Below are 19,823 nucleotides of genomic sequence, written 5' to 3' on the forward strand. Positions count from 1 at the left end.
CGGATGATACTAAACTGGGAGGAGTAGTAGATACGCTGGAGGGGAGGGATAGGATACAGAAGGACCTAGACAAATTGGAGGATTGGGCCAAAAGAAATCTGATGAGGTTCAATAAGGATAAGTGCAGGGTCCTGCACTTAGGACGGAAGAACCCAATGCACAGCTACAGACTAGGGACCGAATGGCTAGGCAGCAGTTCTGCGGAAAAGGACCTAGGGGTGACAGTGGACGAGAAGCTGGATATGAGTCAGCAGTGTGCCCTTGTTGCCAAGAAGGCCAATGGCATTTTGGGATGTATAAGTAGGGGCATAGCGAGCAGATCGAGGGACGTGATCGTTCCCCTCTATTCGACATTGGTGAGGCCTCATCTGGAGTACTGTGTCCAGTTTTGGGCCCCACACTTCAAGAAGGATGTGGATAAATTGGAGAGAGTCCAGCAAAGGGCAACAAAAATGATTAGGGGTCTGGAACACATGAGTTATGAGGAGAGGCTGAGGGAGCTGGGATTGTTTAGCCTGCAGAAGAGAAGAATGAGGGGGGATTTGATAGCTGCTTTCAACTACCTGAAAGGGGGTTCCAAAGAGGATGGCTCTAGACTGTTCTCAATGGTATCAGATGACAGAACGAGGAGTAATGGTCTCAAGCTGCAGTGGGGGAGGTTTAGATTGGATATTAGGAAAAACTTTTTCACTAAGAGGGTGGTGAAACACTGGAATGCGTTACCTAGGGAGGTGGTAGAATCTCCTTCCTTAGAGGTTTTTAAGGTCAGGCTTGACAAAGCCCTGGCTGGGATGATTTAACTGGGAATTGGTCCTGCTTCGAGCAGGGGGTTGGACTAGATGACCTTCTGGGGTCCCTTCCAACCCTTATATTCTATGATTCTATGATCCCTGTTCTAAACTGTCAAGAACAAAGACCGCATTGTTAGTCTTCATCTGAATAATGCCTTGCAAACATAATTTCCAAAAAATATTTGCTTACATTTACTTTAAAAATAGAGTTTGTTTTGATCAATTAATATTAAGTTATTAGGCTATTTAGTGAGTACAAAAATTTTATCCTGTAGGTCATTTTTTTCTCTCTGCTATTACATGAAATGTTTAGTCTCAATCACAATAAATTAATGACCATATATTATAGTGGCTTTATAAATATAAAGGCACCAGAATGCAAGAAAGAAGAACTTGGAGACAGGGCAGAAAAAAGTACATGGGAGAGAGGGAGATGTTTGTTTATCAATTGGTAACTATATATTTTCCTAAAGATTATAATCATGGAGATATCAATAATAAATATTATATATAATATAAATAATAAATAGACTTGCGAGCTTTATGCGCTTTTGTTTTTTAAACAAACCATTTATAATACTGTGCATATTTGGAAAACAAAAACAAAACAAAAATACACTCCCTCTCACTTCCCCTCCTCCTCCTCACAACATCATGATTTCATGTAAACCTTAACTTTTTTCCTCACATCATTCAGCATGGTATGTCACTTTTTGTATTCTGGCAATAGTGAGATAAATCTGCTTTAGCTATATATGAAATTGTTTGGTGAATTTGTACAAATTATGTAAACAAACTAAGCACCTTTTATTAATAAAGTCATGTCCCTTACCAATGAGATGTAGTGAATGTGCATTTAGAATATTTGTTTTCACCATGACTGAGAACAAATGGGGCAATTTCTATCAACACAGATTCTTTCATAATCTATATTATGTCTTTGTCATAAAGTGAACAGCTGTGTAAAAGAATACTTGCCTCTTCTAGAAGTCGTGTAACAGCATCTATGTCATTGTATGTTTTAGTCATCTGGCCCACTCTTTCAGCACATAAAACTGTTGGAATACAAGACATGTAAAGTCATTTTATCTGCCACTCAAACTAAACAAAATTAAGAATTACTTGAAAAAAATAAGAATCTTAAACCTTAATCGTAAAATTAATCTAAAATTATATCTGTTTACTGAATTATTTTAAGTTTTGGGAAAACATTAAGAACTATGAAAACAATGAATTTAACAAGAAAAAAATTTAATCTTTAGTGTTTCATATTGAACAGAGAAGATTGGCATTTCTGTTTTGTAGCAGGCATTTGCTTTTGTCAATTTTTTTTTCAGGTCCTGTATGTACTGTAATCGTAGGAATTTTAAAGGCCTTATGATCAATCTGAAGTGTTTTTAAAGTCCAAACATAATAAACTCTTCAACACTAAAACAAATTCAGAGCCTCAAACCTGGAATTTTCTGTGTAAAACAGTAAAATTTACTTTTGATTCAATGCAAATTGAAAAACATTTTTTTTAAAGGGGGAAGATGGAGTCACGACAAAATTATAAATTTCTCAAACCATTAAGACAGAATCAATGAACAAGTATGCTAAACTCAGTGCAAAAACATTTTAAGTAAAAACTAACAAAAAAAATGCAGAAACAAAGGCTCATTGTGTCACTTCTACATTGAGCCATGACTTACTCCATTAGTCCCTACTGGAGTAGAACCAACAGGACAGCTCATAGAAGATACTGCTCTGTGTGAGGTTGGCAAAACTGGGCTCTATCATACAAGACTGCATAGTGCATATAAAATATATACACAATTCTGCTTCTGAATGACCTAAATATAATAGCCCTTGTAATGTATCTGGTAACTAAAGCATGTCACAAAGACTGTAGTATTACTAGCTAAAGCAATGCGTAACTGAAATGGATGTGACACACTTAAATAAAACCAGTGTTATTACCCTGCTGAATAATTTGGGGACATTTTTGTCTGACTGCATGACTTTTTCTTGAAGGACACATAGTGACCTTGGCTGAGTCTCAGAGATATTGAGATTTCTAAACAGAACACAAATAAATTTGAAAAAATAAGATCAGCAGTTCCTGTTTTACTCGTATGCATCCTTCTTTTCCCTCCACCATTGTTTTTATGGCTTAAACATTCCATTCTGGAAAAAAGGGACTGTTAATAGAGAGTTATATTAGTTGGTTACATTGATTTCTGCAGAGGAGACTGCTGTAAGGCAACTTTCGTCACAAGTGGATTTATCTTTGACAGAGTTTCAATTACGGCTGATGCACAGTTTGGGTGAAGATGTTCTAAGGTGGTTAATTCAGTAGAAAGAAATCAAGTCCAAATTACTTAAAAATAATTGAATGCTGTGTGGTTAAACCTGACGCCACAGATTAGGTGACATACAACTGACAACAACTGCTACACACCAATGAATAAAAATAGTAGCTGATTAGGCATCCTGTTGCCTTACCAACCCAGAATGTCAAAGCGTTTTAGGACCAAAACCTGTAAATATTTATGTACATGCTTAGCTTTTTAGCCTTGCAAGCAATCCCAGTGAATTCCATAGGACTGCCTGCAGAAAGACTGCAGAATTAGGGATTTTAGTTTACACTACTCTAACCTAATTAAAAAGTTAGCAAGTGCTAACTAAAAGCTTATAGCCAGAAATTTACACCCCCAAAAACTGATTAGATAAGAGAATAAAAATGAAATACACAATGAATATATGCTATAGTGTAAACATAAACGTGCTGCATTTACAAACTACATGTTCACAGAAACTGTTTTCTGCCAAGAAATATTTTAACTTGCGAAAATCAGGAGCATAGAGGAAGCAGGAAACTGGAGTAATCATTGCACAGAGAATCTTTTCATGAAAACTTAACAGAAAGAAGAGAGATTTGCATTAACTACGTAACTTTAAAATGTCCATTCATAAAGAAGTTTAATGTAACCATAAAAACAAAAAGTTTCCCACACAATAATACATAAATCAACACCTAAAATGCCTACTGTAAATAATGACACAGACCAACATTTTATAATCCCAAATAACTGTTCACTAGAGTTTCCTTGGCTATAACTTTCCCTCAGCAATGTTGGTAAATTAATGTTTGGGATTGCCATTAGCAAACCCTAACACTGCCACCGTTTCTGACTAAGGCAACATGACACCACCCTAGTGACCGCAAAACTATAATCATCTTGGTAAAATCCAAACAAGTAGATAACAGTGTGGTGTTCCCATGGGCTGAGCAAGGTCATCTGATTGTGAGAAATGTTAACAAGGGCTGGTACGTGCAGTTGCTAACTCAACTATTTCTTCAGAACTTGCTAAGCAACCTTTATCAGCACATTCTGCTGTTAAGAAGCAATGTCAAGACAATCAAAGTCACACAATGCATGACTGAAACAGTCTTTTGCACACACAAATCAAAATCTATCATCTTCAATAAATGTTTTCACTTGCAGAGGGGGTATGAGTTTAACACCCAAAGACATGAGATAGTCAAAGTCCAACCTTCCCTTTGAATTTATACATATATAATATATAATTTTATACATGTATATATTTACATATATATATAACTTTCACAGCAGGCAATACGTTCCAGAAGCTACCACAATGGTCTTATAAAGAACACAGAATGTAAAAAGAAAAAAAATCAATCAAGAATAAACCTGATCACCAATGTCTTTATGGCCTCATTAAACATGAGCAACCATGAAAATTTAGATGAAGTCTCTGCTACATCGCTCTGGACAGTTTTAATGGCCTTCAAAGTGCAATTTGAGTTCTCTTAATAGCCAGTCTAAATGAAAATTCAGGCCCGAGACTCCAGTCAAAGACCCAACTTCCAAGGCCGCAGCATTACCGTTTCAGTTAAGCCCCTTCCAAAACCTCACACCCAGCTAAACCACTACGGAGGATAAACCAAAGCCTTTACAGAAATATTGACTAAAACAATAGATTTAACAAGGATTGCTGCTCTGGACAGGAAAATTGACTTTGTATATAACAGCAATGTATCAAATGTACTGATACCCTTCAATGGAGTGGAGACTACAGTCACAAAAGCTAAAGAAATTGGTATCAACATAGAGGGGAGGAACATTAGAGGATTAATATAAAACTCACTGCTTCAACAAGAGAGAAAGACCAAAGCCATGAATCAAATACAAACAGAAGCCTGATGGGAACAGAAAAAGATATTTTGATTACACAAACTTCTCCTGACTTTATGCTTTAGCCAATGAGATATGTAAATTAAAAAGTATATTGCCTTAATGAATATGGTTTCTGGCATGTACCAGTTCCTGGTGAACACTAGCCTTCTAACACTATTCTAACCACATGGAAAGGGCAAATGAAGGACAGTGCACTGTAGTATAAAACTCACACGGCACAATTACTGACCTCCTCTTCCACACTGGCAAATCAGCAGTATTTTTGTTCAGCATGATAGGGAGGGGGTGATGTCTGTGCGTACACAATCATAATATCCAAGTCAAATGCACTTCAGACCTCTCAATTCACATCTAGAGGAATATCAGGCAATAAAATGGTCGCTCAAGTGAGGAAAAAGAAATCACAGGATTCCAAGAACAAAAAGAATTATGCACAAAATTTTGGCAGTTGCTTAGAAAACTGCTTTGGAAGCTGGTGACAACCATTTAATACAACATTATTATATGTCACAAAAAATGTAAATACATGAAGATCACAGACTTCCTCTTATCTAGTTTTCAACTCAGATTCATGATACTCATTGGGGCTCTGTTTTAGTTTTGGGGATTTTACATGCACATAATGAAATGTACATTTAGTAATGGCAACAGAGATCATGAATTCCTGTCATGCACAGGCTCTGAAACACAAACCAAAAACTTCATATTCTCCCACATTTTATACCAATTTAAAAGAGGATGTGGCTGTATGGGTCAATGTTTCTTTCAGGGGGGTTAAAAGACTAATAAATGGTAAAGTCCCCAAGAGACCAGGTTTTGGACATGCAACAACTCAGAAGGAAGGAGCAATGCCCAGTAAAGACATGGCTTGAATCTTAAATTAGGGTGGGGTACCTGAGGTATTTGCATTCTCAAGAATATAAGATGTGTTCTTTACTCTTTATATCAAAATCTCCATCTAGAACACCATCCTCTGGGGCTTGAAAAATTTACCAGATTTTAATAGGAGATTGAGGGAGATTTTAAAAGAAAGGAGACAGGGAAGAATAAAGGGCTGCTGAGGAAGCCAACCTGCTCTTTCCTCAATCCTCACCTTCCCAATTCCAGTTGCTGGGAAATGGAAGGGGACTAAGATTATGCCCAGGGTAAACTGACTTGGTACCTTTTGTCTTGAATTAGAATGTGTGCACTTTGGGATAGGTAGCAGCATGCCATCTGACATGGTTTGCACAGAGTCTAACATAATGAGGCTCCAGTTCCATTTGGGGCCTTAAGGCACAGCCCTAATACAATTATTCTTATTAATTATTAACAATAATAGAGTGCTGTCGATCTCTGAACCTCTGGAGACTGGGTGTCTGGTAAATTTGAAGCTACATCTCCTTCTAGTTGCTGGAAAAGAGAAGAAACTTTCTGTCTCTTGTTCTCTCTCACACCCTCCCTCCTCTGATTGCTGGGAGGTAGGATGGTCTACGCTATTCTATTCCTCTTCTTGCCTCTGTTTTTGAGAGATCCTCCCTCACGAACAGCTCCAAAACCACTTTCCGCTGCTGCTCAGAGCTTCTCAAAACAGCAGAAGCTTGAAGGTGATTTCTGACCATTATAAAAGCTACACACGGTGTTTGTATAGCAACAGTCAAACTGACCAGTTGTGTTCAGTTACACTCTGCTACTGCTTGGCAGATAAGCAGCAACATTTATTAAATATTTGTATTGTGGTAGACCTTAGAGACATCCATTACTGTTCAGGGTTCCATTGTTCAAGGCACCATGCACCCACAAAACAAAGAGAGTAACTGCCTGAAAATGCTTTGAGTCAAAGTACAAGACAAGAGGTAATAGGTGGATATAACAGTGGGGGAGATCACCACGTGGCAGTGGAAAAAAATATTAGTGTAATAAAATCATGGTCACAGCACATCAGCTGCCTACCCATTGTCAAGTGACCGTCAGCAAGTAGATACAGAAGCTATTTTTTCCCACTAAGCTACAAATTCTATAAGCAATACCACCAACACACAGGTCAAAATACAACAAAATAATAATCACATTCTATGCTTGCTGACAGTCTAATTGTGCACTTTACAATGCAATTTTATATGAAGGAGCAATTATTTCTTCCTCTGAAATTTGTAGAAGTTCTAATTTTTTCACCTAAGATGTGATTTAAAGGGAGTTTAAGATAAGGAGGATACATGGGAGGACAAAAGGTGGCTCTGCTTGTACTGCCTTCTCTGTGTGTGGCACTCAGGCCTTGTCTACACTACCGGGGCAAGTCGACCTAAGTTACGCTACTCCAGCTAGGTGAATAACATAGCTGGGGTCGACGTAGCTTAGGTCGACTTACTGCAGTGTCTTCACTGAACCGTGTCGATGGGAGATGGTCTCCGGTCGACTTACCTTACTCTTCTCAGGGAGCTGGAGTCTACTGGGGAGCGCTCTGCCATCATTTTAGCAGGTCTTCACTAGACCTGCTAAATCGACACCCACTGCATCGATTGCAGCAGCGTTGATCTCCACAATAGTGAAGACAAGCCCCCAGTTTCCAATTGCTCAGGTCTTCAGAACTAGAGTGGAATCCTGTTTATGGAAACTGATTTGGGAAACCTCTAATTTGGACAGTTACATCCAAATGATCCAGGTCCATAAAACAGTGAAACTTCTCAAATCAGATCTGCACAAGAACAGCAAGTTCTGCAAGGCATTTTAATACCAAACAGGTCAGTCAGATGTTTGGTTTTCCAGCCCCATTGATTCCCTCCCAGCCACTTATTTTGCTATTTTTGCCTCCCTTCTAGAATCATTCCCACATCTCTCCTCCCTTCCTCTCCATACAAGATTGTACTGACTTTTTCACACTACAGATCAGCTTCCTTCCATGTCTCTTCCAGAAATGTCTCCTCCTTCTCACCCATCACCGACACAGATTTCTGCTCTGCTCTCTACCTATCTCTTAACCCCATCTCCATGCCTGCTACTACTCTCCCTTGATCCACTTGCTGTCTCACTCTCGCTCCTCTGCATCTTTTATTTTCTTCTGGACTCTTCCCCATCACTAGCATGCCCTAACCTCCCCTCATCCACAAAAACAATTGTGTTTCCTTGATGCCACTTGTCTCTCCAGCTACTGCTCCCATCTCCCTTCACCACTAACCTTACTGGATATACCCGTTACAACCATTCTCATATTCTTCTCCTCTAGCTCCATTCTGGACCTCCTCCACTATACTGAAACTGCTCTCCCAGGTTTTTCCCCAGATAAATCCTTGTACTCCATATTCATCTTTCTCAACTTATGTCTTGTTTGACACTGACAATCATACATTTCTCTCTGAAATCTTGTCCACCCTTGGTTCCTGATTCCATTGATCCAGGTTTATTCTCCTGCCTTTGTGATCACTCCTTCAGTGAATACTCTTCCTCCCATGCCCCACAATCCATGGGGGTCTTAAGGTCTTGACCCTTTCCTATTCTCCAATCACATCTTCCCTCTGGACCATCTCAGCTACTCCTGGATGATGACACTCAAGTTACCTGTCCACTCATGACCTATCTCTCTGATATCTCATCCTGGATACCCCTCACAATTCTCCCTATTCTCAGTTACTTTTGATACCACCACAATGTTCCCTGTCACTCAGACTGGCCAACCTGGGATTCATCACCACGTGACTCTCTCTTACCCCAACATCCAGGTTGTGTCAGTGCTTCCTTGGTAGCATTTGAAATCTATTCTCTTCCTTACACCCAAACAGCCAAAACTCTTGTCCAATGCCTCATCTCCTGGGTCTTGACTATCCTAGACTCCTCCTCTCCACCCTTCCTACAGGCCAACCATCCACCTCAGGTCCAGACAAAATGCAGTTGTTAAGATCCTCTTTCTTGCCCACCACTCTGGCCACATCACGTCCACATGAATTCCTTCTACTTGCTAAACCATTTCACTTCATTAAGTGCAGGCTTCTTGTCATCACCATCAAGGCCCTTCACAATTCTACCCCTCCTTCTTATTTATTCACTCTAGACTCTTTCTGCATTGTCCACAACCTGCTGCTGCTTCTGCTCCCGCTGTGCCTCCAGCCTTATCATTAGTTGGTCATGTATGAGCCATATCAGATGGGAAGAATAACTTACTCAGACACATGTGAATGATAACTGGGAATAATTTAAGAACACCTTACGATAATGCCTAAAAAGCCACAATTGAGGAAGGAGGCTGTGCTGGTTAAAAACCTGGTTTAGAGGGGAAGTGAAGGCAGCTGTAAAAAAACCCAACAATTATGTCTATAGAAAAAAAAAAGGAAAAAAGGGGAAGTTGATAGTAATGAATATAAAAAGCTGAAAGCTGATGTTGTGCCAATTTTTAAAAAGGATAAGCAGGATTTTCCAGGTAATTACAGGCCTGTCAGCCTGTCATTGAACCCAAGCAAGATAATGGAGAGGCTGATAAGTGACCTGATTCATAATAAACTAAAGGAGGATAATGTAATTAATTCAATCAGTATGGGTTTATGGAAGACAGACAGTCTTTTTTTGATGTGGTTTAAAGGGAGTTTACAACCACAGTTCACCCACAGAGTGTTCCAACAACTTGGTTCCATGGAGGCTCCAATAGTAAGGTCTCAAATACAGCAAACTAATGATATGTTATATTAGTCATTCTAAAACAGGCGAAAGGGTCTGGGAAACAATTAGGGCATGGGAGGGGGCACAAAAGTGTGAGATGGTAGCCATTTTGTAGAGTTCTCCCTAAGGCAGGGTATGCACTGGAAGAGTTTTCCTCTGCTACACTGAGAAAAGGTTTTTTTGGTTTTTTTTTTTGAGATTATAAGTTTGGTTGATAAAAGTAACAGTGTTGATGTAATATACTTGTACTTCTGTAAGGCATTTGACTTGGTGCCACATGACATTCTGAATAAAATACTACAATGATATTAAATTAACATAACACACATTAAATAGATTAAAACCTGGCTAACTAATAGGTCTCAAAATGTAACTGTAATCAGAGAATTGCCACTGAGTGGGTATGTTTCCATTAGGGTCCTGGAGGTACTGGTTCTTGGCTCTATACTATTTAATATTTTTATCAATGGCCTGGAAGAAAAAAAATCACTGATAAAATTTTCAAATGACACAAAAATTGGGGGAGTGATAAAAAATGAATAGGACAGGTCACTGATTCAGAGCAACCTGGATCGCTTGGTAAACTGGGCACAAACAAACGCTGTATATTTTAATATGCTAAATGTAAATAAATAGATCTAGGACCAAGGAATGTGGGCCATACTTACAGGATGCTGGACTCTATCCTGGGAAGGAGTGACTCTGAAAAAGGTTGGGAGACTGTGGTGAATAATTAGCTGAACATGAGCTCCCAGTGTGATGCTGTGGCCAAAAGAATTAATGCAATCCCGGGAAGCATAAATAGGGAAATCTTGAGTCTGAGTAGAGAGGTTATTTTACCTCTGTATTTGAAACTGGAGAAACTGCTGCTGGAATACTGTGTCCAGTTCTGGGGCCCACATTTCAGGAAGGATGTTGATAGATTGGAGAGGCTTCAGATAAGAGCCATGAAAATGATTAAAGGATTTAAAAACATGCCTTCTAGTGATAAACAAAATACATTCAGCTCTTTGAGTGTAACAAAGAAAGCGTTAAAGGGTGACTTGATCAGTCACAAGGTGAATATTTAATAATGAGCTCTTCAATCTAGCAGAGAGAGGTATAACATGAGCTGCAAGTAGAAGCTAGACAAATTCAGACGGGAAATAAGGCATACATTTTAAAAGCAAGGGTAATTAAGCACTGGAACAATTTACCAAGGGTTGTGGTGGATTCGCCATCACTGACCATTTTAAAATCAGGATTGGATGATTTCCTAAAAGATCTGTTCTAGGAATTAGTTTGGGAAAGTTCTATGGCCTGTGTTGAACAGGAGGTCAGAGTACATGACCACAGTGGTCCCCTTCTGGCTTTGCAACTTATGAATCTTCTCACAGAACTACATACCTCTTTATACACTGACCCTTATGCATGGATTGCTCTCTGGGAAGTGACCTAAATCTGCAAACCTCCAAATTTCTTCAAAAAACCTATCCCCGCTTCAATACCTATAAGAAATTAACCAAAAATGGCCTGAGTGGCATATATTTTACCTACATATATCTTTGAAAAGATTTAAAATTGAAAATGTATATAAATTTGATTGTATTTCTCCCCCAACTATGTCAATTCTCTTCTTAGATTGTCAGCTCTTTGGGGCAGTGACTGCAGCCACATATGATTTTCTGTGCCCGAGTATTTGAGGATCCAACCTGAGACTCCTTAATGGGGCCTGGGTTTTCAGCACATGAGTGTTCAATTTTTGAAAGTCAGGTCCCTTTACAGGGTGTCAACATGGGCCCAACAACATCACTGCCTCCAAAATCACTAGTCATTTCTTAAAACCTTGGCTTGAGTCATGATATGGATTTGTTCAGCATTTATCACAGTGGCCCTGCTACATGCCATGATCCTGACTCAGGCCTCTGGATGCGATTGCTACATAAATAATGTATACTGCAGTAATAATAATAGGCTCTCACTGGCACTCCCAAACAGGTAACAATCTTTATCTGCAGCTAAATGACATGGAAAAGATTTTGAAATTGTCTCCTATGTTTGAAAATAAGTTTGATCCAGTTTGCCAGACCATTCAATAGCATAAGGTGAGGGGCTCACAGATCAGTAAAAAGAGGGACCGGCTTTTAGAAGTTCATTTTCTATCAATAAAAGCTGGAACAGTCACTATAAGCCATGTTCATTACATAAAATTCCACTGTAGTCAGCCCACATAAAAGTACTAAAATATTCTCAACCCTTCCCCATTTCCTGAACAATGAACATATGTTGTCCCACAAATAACAGTATACAAATAACATGGTGATGATTATCACTGTACTGTGTCTACATCTAGCTGAAGGTTTTCAGGGTGTACGTAACTAATTGCTCCCAGTACATAAAACAAGACATATCTAACATATAAAACTAGCGTCAAGTTTTGGTCCTTATTAATTATACCAGAAACTGGTATGAGGGCAATTCATCACAACATCTAAAAATTGCTGTATAAACCACATCAGTCACTACACCAAAATTACCTACACCGTCAAACAGAAGCATTCGGCTTGTCATTCTCAATCAGATGGGCAATGGAGCTCTAAAGACCCTTCGCTCAGACACCTCTCTCTATAACTCAGTGTCCTTAACATACTGAAGGAAATTTGGAGCACACAGCAAACACTCTATGAACGGTTCCCATGACATAGGCTATTATCTGTCAGATTCCCTTTTCTGCCAGCTTACTAGTAAGAAAGAATTGGATGTTTCTCCTTCTTGGTGCAGAATTTTGTGCTTGTGTCCTCATCTGCCTCCTCTCTAACAAACTACATAGGTACTTTCTGTTCTTTTAAAGCTTCCTTTTTTACCCATGTTTTCTTACACAAACAACCTTTTGTCCACAAGTTTAAGGAATATTGTAGCCTTTTCCTGCAACCTCAGATAACAAATGGGGTGGGTTGTTTTTTCAAGTGGTGGGTAAAGAGAGGTGGTACTGCATCATAAGAGGCATATATTTGATTCAAAAAACAAAACAATCACATGAAACACACAACAAATGGAAGTCCCATGCAACATGTTTGCCCTTAAAGTATTTTGAGAGAAACTTTTTTTAAAAACTCCTTTTAAACAAACCAGAGAGTTTGACAAGATGGTCTTGCTTTATCCCCCACCCTTGAGGCCATCACGGTTAATATTCTTCTGGCCATGAAATACTCTTCTTTGTATTCAATCGACTCTTATTCTTAATCTCTGTTGTTCTCCCCTGCAGTCTCTGGATGGCAGCATGATAGGATAGTGTTCTTTGAAATGCCAGCATTCATCTATAAAGCTGCTGCTTCAGAGGGAATGTTGTAGCATGTAAGATGACACCAATGATATGTTTTGCTCAGTGTATCAAGTACAGTACAGGAGGCAGTGCTTAACTGGCTGGAGGGATCACTTGAGTGACAAAATCTCTCCCTGTCTACCTCCTGTCTCCCATCCCCAGGCAAAATATGCTGTCTCCACAGCAGCCAGGAGACCAAGACTGAAAATAAAATGACAGCACTAACAATTATCAGCACTCCCTCTCCAAACTACCAGCATGCCTTCTTGTCTTGCATTGCAATGCACGTTCCATCACAAATAACTTTTTAAAATCTTAAGATCACACAATCTTGAGATATGAACACACTACATTTTAGTTTACATACTTAGGATTCCATAATTAAGTCTGAAGTTTGCATTTGTTCTAAAACTGACCCACCGTAAGTAACCATAAAAACAAACACACAACCTCTTCCCCCACTCCTCCAAAACACACACACATACACCTGCCATAGGGAAGGGGGGAGGAAAGCAAAAATATTTAACCTACAAGTAGTTGAAAAATTATTTGAAAAGAAGAATTTCCAAAAAATCATTTTTATTACTAAAAGCGAATTACTAGTTGAGCTAGACAAACTACATTTGTTGAATATATTTACTTTTTTTTTTTAAAGCCCACAAAATTAAGACTCATCTTATTCAGATTTAATTTATAGTACAGTTTCTCTACAACCTTCACTCACAGGAACCAACCAATCAACCACAATCTGTTTCTAGATGTGATTTAAAACCTTGAAAAAAATCTCTAAACTCACTTTACATTAACTATTTCTTTAGCATAAAAAGTTTTAGACTAAACATAAAAAGTACCTTCTTCCAAGATATCAAGGTTTTCATTGTGAAAACTCTGTGGGTTCCCGTGTTCATTTTCACAGTCACATTCAAAGCTTTCCTCTTCATTTACAGATTCGTTCACTGACATTGCTAAAATCATCCCAAGGCAGAAACTGTCCTATACGAAGCCATCTCCTTTAAGGCTACATTTGGAAATGACCCAAGTAAAGTCCCCATGGAAGAGGTACCATCTTCATCAGTTAACATACTTCAGCTAAAACTACTAGCTGATTATTTGTGTATGTCGTCATTCATACAACACCTTTCAAAAAATACAGAGAAGAGCTGTGTGTGAACCATCTAATAATTACTAAAAATATTATATTGTTCATCATACCAAACTCGAAAGTTGTTACATTTATTAAATAGCTCTATTTGCACATTTCACATAAACAACAATTAGTGTGCTGAAATCTCTCTTTAAGAATCAATTCATTTGACAAATTTCTATCCCCCTATTCAAAGTGAATGGTAGCTTCCTAAAAGTATCATAGCAACAAGGAAGTACAAACTGATACTTACACTGCTACACCTGTTTGAGGGTGGGGACTTTACTAAGTTAAGTCACCTTTGTAAACTATTGCCTAATGCCACTAGTAACAGGTTTCACAGGGCTGTTGAATGTATAGATCTTGGAAACTTGCTGCTACTGTATATTATATCAAATGTTTGTTTTGCCATAAATCTGACTGTAATATTAGCCTTAGGGTAAAAACAAGGTCAAGAATTCAGCTTTTCATTGATCGCAGAGCAATAAAAAACTTTCAAAAAGCAAAAAAACCAAACCCCACCCCCCCAAAACCTCCACCACCATACTACCCTTTAACCAAGCTTTTAACTTGCATGCCATACTAATCCTGCAATGCCATATTTTCTACTGTCACCTTTACTCACTGTGTATTCTACAACCTGTCTGGAAATTGAAATATTGCAAGATCAGAAATGCATGTGTGGCATCACAGCATATTTTCAAGGACACGGTCGGTATAAGGAACAAACTAAAATCATACAAGTTCTCAATTCTAACAATAAACAGGAGTTTCCAGGAGCGGACAGGTCTGAATATTTGTGTTTGCAAAACTTTTTATTAAGCACAGAGTCTGTATACAGGTTAACTTTCTTCTCTAGTCTTTCACAAATTGTATTTAATGCTCTCTTAACTGACTCAGGAACGTGGGTACCAACCTCAGGGCAGACTGTTACAAAACAGGGCACAAACTCTAAATTGGTTGTCTGTTCTATAATTAAATTTCACCAATCAAGTATCAAATGTGGACTCCTCAAGGTCTATAACAGCCTTAACATTGAGTCACAGATAGTCTTCTTGGGTATTGTGGTCTATCTTGCCACCCAGGCAAGCTTGTCTTTGTAATAAATGGTCCCTTACACCAAAAAAATCACAATATTCACATCACTCCCAGTCCCAAAGGACCAAACATTTATCCCAGGTCTATTGTAACTCAGATCTCACACCAAAGTCAATGCCTGTAGCCAATTCTGTAATGAACTAAGTAAAGATTTATTAACTAGGAAAAAGAAATAATACTTATTTACAAGGTTAAAGCAGGTAAACATATACACACACAAAGGAGTTACAGTCTTAGGTTTCAAAAAGTACAGAAGCTGCTGTAACATGCAAGCTCTACCTGTCCTTTAGGTCTAATCCAAGCTAAACAGCTTGGGGATCCCTTGCTTAAGCTTCGAAATATTGACCTCTCCAAATTCCAAGCCAGACAGCGATACAGTTCTTTCTGGTCAGAGATTTTCATTCCCTTCCCCCAGAGTTCAAACTGTGATGGGACGAGCATTTGTGCATTTCCCCTCTTCCTACGGGTGGAGCAGGAGCAATCAACAAAGTCTTTTATGCACTGATGTTCCACAATGGTTCATCTGGTGTCTATCGGTAAGGTTAAGATTTTGTCACGCTTATTTTTAGTAAAAGTCATAGACAGGTCACGGGCAATAAAAAAAATTTCACGGAAGCCTGTGACCTATCCCTGACTTCAACTAAAAATAACAACTGTGACAAAATGGGGCTGAGCCCCAGCCCTACTGTGGGAAAGGAAGGGGGAGTCCAACACCCGCTGTGGCTGGGAGCTCTGGGGTACCCCGGCATCAGCCTCAGCTGGGAGCTCCAGAGTCCCCCAGCTGCCCACAGCAGCTCGGAGCTGTGGGGCCCTGCCTTGGAGCTCGAAGGTTCCCCCTGGGCACCTGCAGCAGCTCAGAGCTGCAGGGTCCCTCCCACACCGTGCACAGCGCCTCAGAGCTGCGGGGTCCCCCCACGCCATGTGCAGCGCCTCAGAGCTGCGGGGTCCCCCCAAAACAGCTCAGAGCTTCAGGGCCCCCGCAGGCTGACAGCTCCAGCTCCATTGCCCTGGGGCTGAAGTGAAAAATGTCATGGAGGTCACGGGAGTCATGGATTCCATGACCTCCATGACATAATCTTAACCTTATCTATGGGCCTTCTTTTGTTGGGCAGATGACGACACCTCTTGTGGAAAATCAGTATTTCACACTTAGTAATGCTTCTCTCGACTGTGGGTGTTTCCAGTTACAAAGCAAACATTTAAATATTACCTTATAACATGGGGTACAGATATGATAAGTGAGATTAATACGTGCAGCCACTCACAAGCATTTCAAAGTCCAAACACTAAACACATTCTTATAAACTTAACGGCTGTTTTAACAACACTAACACACAGGTGAGCCAGACTAGTTTCCAGCTATGTGTTTGTCAGTGTTCAGTAAGCCCTTGAGCCATAGCATGAGCTGGCACCTGGTCTGCCAGCATCACAAAGCATGCAGTCTATACACAGGGTAACTTTTTTTTCTAATCTTTCACAAATGGTATTTAGTGCTTTCTTAATTGTCTCTCTTATTGCTTAATAGCAGGAAGATATCCCATGCTGACTGCAGAAAATATCACTCTCACTCCCCACCCCAGTCAGGGAGGTGGCTCCTCAGCCTAATCAATGGAGAAGTTGTTGTATTGTGGTAGCAAAGCAATTCGTGCAGGTGATGACAGCATATGCATATGACAGCATCAGCATCTTCATTCTCACCAGGGTGTAACAGACAGCACAGTAACTGAAGGAATAAGAAGGGCCCAAATTAATGATCATCTGTCCGGATCCTTTTACTGAAAGCAGAAAGAAGACTGAGTGGGGCCAGAAAATTTTACAAGAGATGTATTTGAAGGGAATAACACCAAAGAGGGTGAGGAATTGCTTAGGGTGGTAAAAAAAGATATATTTAATATAAATGAGATGAAAATGAGCTAAGGAAAACTGAGGTATCTGTATTAGAAAGAACTTTACATATGAACATAAAAATGATCATATTGGGTCAGACCAATGGTCCTTCTAGCTCAGTGTCCTGTCTTTGGACAGTGGCCAATGCCAGGCGCTTCAGAGGGAATGAACGGAACAGAGCAATTTCAAGAGATCCATCCCCTCTCGTCCATTCCCAGCTTTTGGCAGTAGGAGGCCTAGGGACTTCTGGCGCATGGGGTTGCATCCATGACCAACTTGGCTAATTGCCATTGATGAACTTATCTAATTCTTTTTTGAACCCACTTATATTTTTGGCCTTATCATCCCATGGCAATGAGTTCCACAGGTTGACTGTGTGTTATGTGAAGAAGTACTTCCTTTTGTTGTTTGTTTTAAACCTGCTGCTTATTAATTTCAGCGGGTGACCCCTAGTTCTTGTATTATGTGAAGGAATAAATAACACTCCCTGCGATAGGGAGTCCATCCCACACAGGACTGACAGACATTTAGATGGACAAGTAAGCCAATTAACTCCATAGGCTGACCTGGAGGAGAAGCCAGGGAGCTAACTGAAAGCAGGCTCAGCTGTGCAGGAACAGACTTGGCCTATAAAACCAGGTAGCTGGCAATAGAAGGGGGCTACTGGGAAAGGGGCAGTCACTCCCTGGGAAGAGGGAGGAAGCTTTGGAGCTGGTACTCCTAGAGTAGGGGGGAAACCAGGAATAGTAGGAAGCAGTCCAAGGAAGGAGCAGTGAGGGCTGGTAGAGGAAAGCCCAGAACTGCTGAGCTGAGGGTCCCTGGACTCGAACCTGAAGGAGAGCATGGGCCACGGTTCCCCTACCAGCCACTGAGGGAGTGGCACTGAGACAGTGGAAGGGAAGACTGACTAGAACTGCTAGGGGAAAGGGTTTTTCCCTCCAGAGGTCCCTTCCAACCCTGATATTCTATGATTCTATTATGCATTTACAGGGCCTTTCAATGTGAGCAGCTAAATAATAACACTATTAAAAAAGTTTTTAAAAAGAAAGAAAAAACACACATTTTCAGAAAACATACTGCTCCTCCCATGCAGGCACACGTATACAACTGGATAAGAAAAACATAGCCATTTGCTTTGCACAGAGCAGCAATTTTTCTTTCAAAAAATGTTAGTTAAACTAATAATAAACAATTAATAATAATAAACAATTAGTTTATTACCACTTACAGCCTGATCCTGTTAGGGGCTGGACACCTTCAGCTTCCATTAACTTCATTTACAGCTGAGAAAACTTGGCACCACAAACAGTCTAGGCCCCAAATCAATTTGACCGTTAAGTAATAATTATCAACTACTTTTGTTTAATTAATGGTATAATTCTTTCAAAGACACCACCTTACATATTGCATAACTAGGTAAGGAAGGATTCAATTTTCTTATGAATTTTGACAGATAATATTAAGGTGTTTTTCCAATTTTTATCCTCAGATCTTTGCACCATTGGGAAATTTAAAAATTCATTAATTCAGATTTATGTGACTGGAGAACATTCATAACAGATTCAGGAATAAAAAACATTTGATAATTATTTTATAATGATGGCATAATATCTTGCCAGGCAGAACAGAGGGGCACAGAATGCACTGGTTATCTACAAATGCTATGCCCTGTATTACAGGTTTTAATCTCTTTTTTTCAAAGTTTATTTAAAAGTTTACATGAATAAGATGGAAAAATATTGCATGTTTTTGGGTGGAAGAAGGACTCACCTATTGCCATTTACCAAGTCCTGATGCTGCAAAAAACTTACTGTTCTACATTGCAGTACTGGGTAGTAAGTGTTCAAAAATTACAAGTCAGAGTCCCAGAAAATCATGATTGGCCCCAAAATGATGCGCATGATTTTTAAATAATAAATTTTGGGTTTATTTTAGTTGCCTTCTGGTTTCTGAACCTTTAGGGTATACTTTCTTCATGTTTTCAAGCTTATCTCAACAAACATGAAGACTAGATTTTTTTTTCCTTCAAATGAAAGCTAGGATTCTTAAATAATTTGCTTCTGTCAGCTGGTGCATTAAGAAAAAACATCAAATATCATGAGACTCGCAATAAAATTCATGAAAGTTGGTAAGACTGATGTAGTGTTTATTACTGTCAGGATCTCCTTTCATTTCAAAGGGACTACTCACAGACAGAGAACTTTGCTTGCTAGTGTTTTCAGGATAGAGCCAGAAGTCAAGCATTCCAAGCCTGCACATAATACCCTTCTCAGTTAATCTATGTTGTAGCTGATAAATCATTTACGATGGCTTTTGTTCACTGAAACTGGGGCAGGGTGGAGTGTGCGCGGATACAGCAGGGGCTCCATCTTGCAACCCCTCCAGATCCATTACTCCCACAGATTTCAGTTATTGTTTCATGCACAGTGGGCTTCCAAGCTGGACACTCCGTTCTGATTCTTTAGCAGAAGTTTAGGACATTTGTAGGAGCTCTTCTATGAGAAGGGTTGCACCCACATATTTGAAATACTTGCTGGCACGACCACACCAGAGTATATCGACAGAGTTAATTTACCAGACAGATTTTAATTTTTATCTCTAGATGGAGAATGTTGTTTAAAAAAAAGCAGCCAAAACACATTAATACTCTTCCAAAAATGGGAATGTCAAAGTGATCTTGTTAAAGTTGTAGGGGGGGGGGGAATCCCAACATCAACCTACCCTAGCATTTGTCTCATATTTGAGCTTCTACCACCCCCCCTGCAACCTTG

General features: G+C 39.5%; 1 protein-coding gene across 12 annotated transcripts in view; it reads right to left on the reverse strand.

Annotated features, from left to right (window-relative positions):
• Window positions 1–19,823, reverse strand: part of TRAK1 (trafficking kinesin protein 1) — a 114,847-nt gene that overhangs the window by 47,152 nt on the left and 47,872 nt on the right. For 8 of the 12 annotated variants that reach the window (XM_075125673.1, XM_048838870.2, XM_075125672.1 and 5 more), the window contains one exon: window positions 1,770–1,846. In XM_075125673.1, the coding sequence (XP_074981774.1) occupies window positions 1,770–1,820 (51 nt within the window). In that variant the 5' untranslated portion in view covers window positions 1,821–1,846. Of the gene's footprint in view, window positions 1–1,769; window positions 1,847–13,774; window positions 13,969–19,823 lie in introns of those variants that run through there. The other 4 variants (XM_075125667.1, XM_048838867.2, XM_075125670.1 and 1 more) reach the window with 4 other exon arrangements.

The sequence above is a fragment of the Caretta caretta genome, chromosome 2, assembly GCF_965140235.1.
Source record: "Caretta caretta isolate rCarCar2 chromosome 2, rCarCar1.hap1, whole genome shotgun sequence".
Lineage (NCBI taxonomy): Eukaryota > Metazoa > Chordata > Testudines > Cheloniidae > Caretta > Caretta caretta.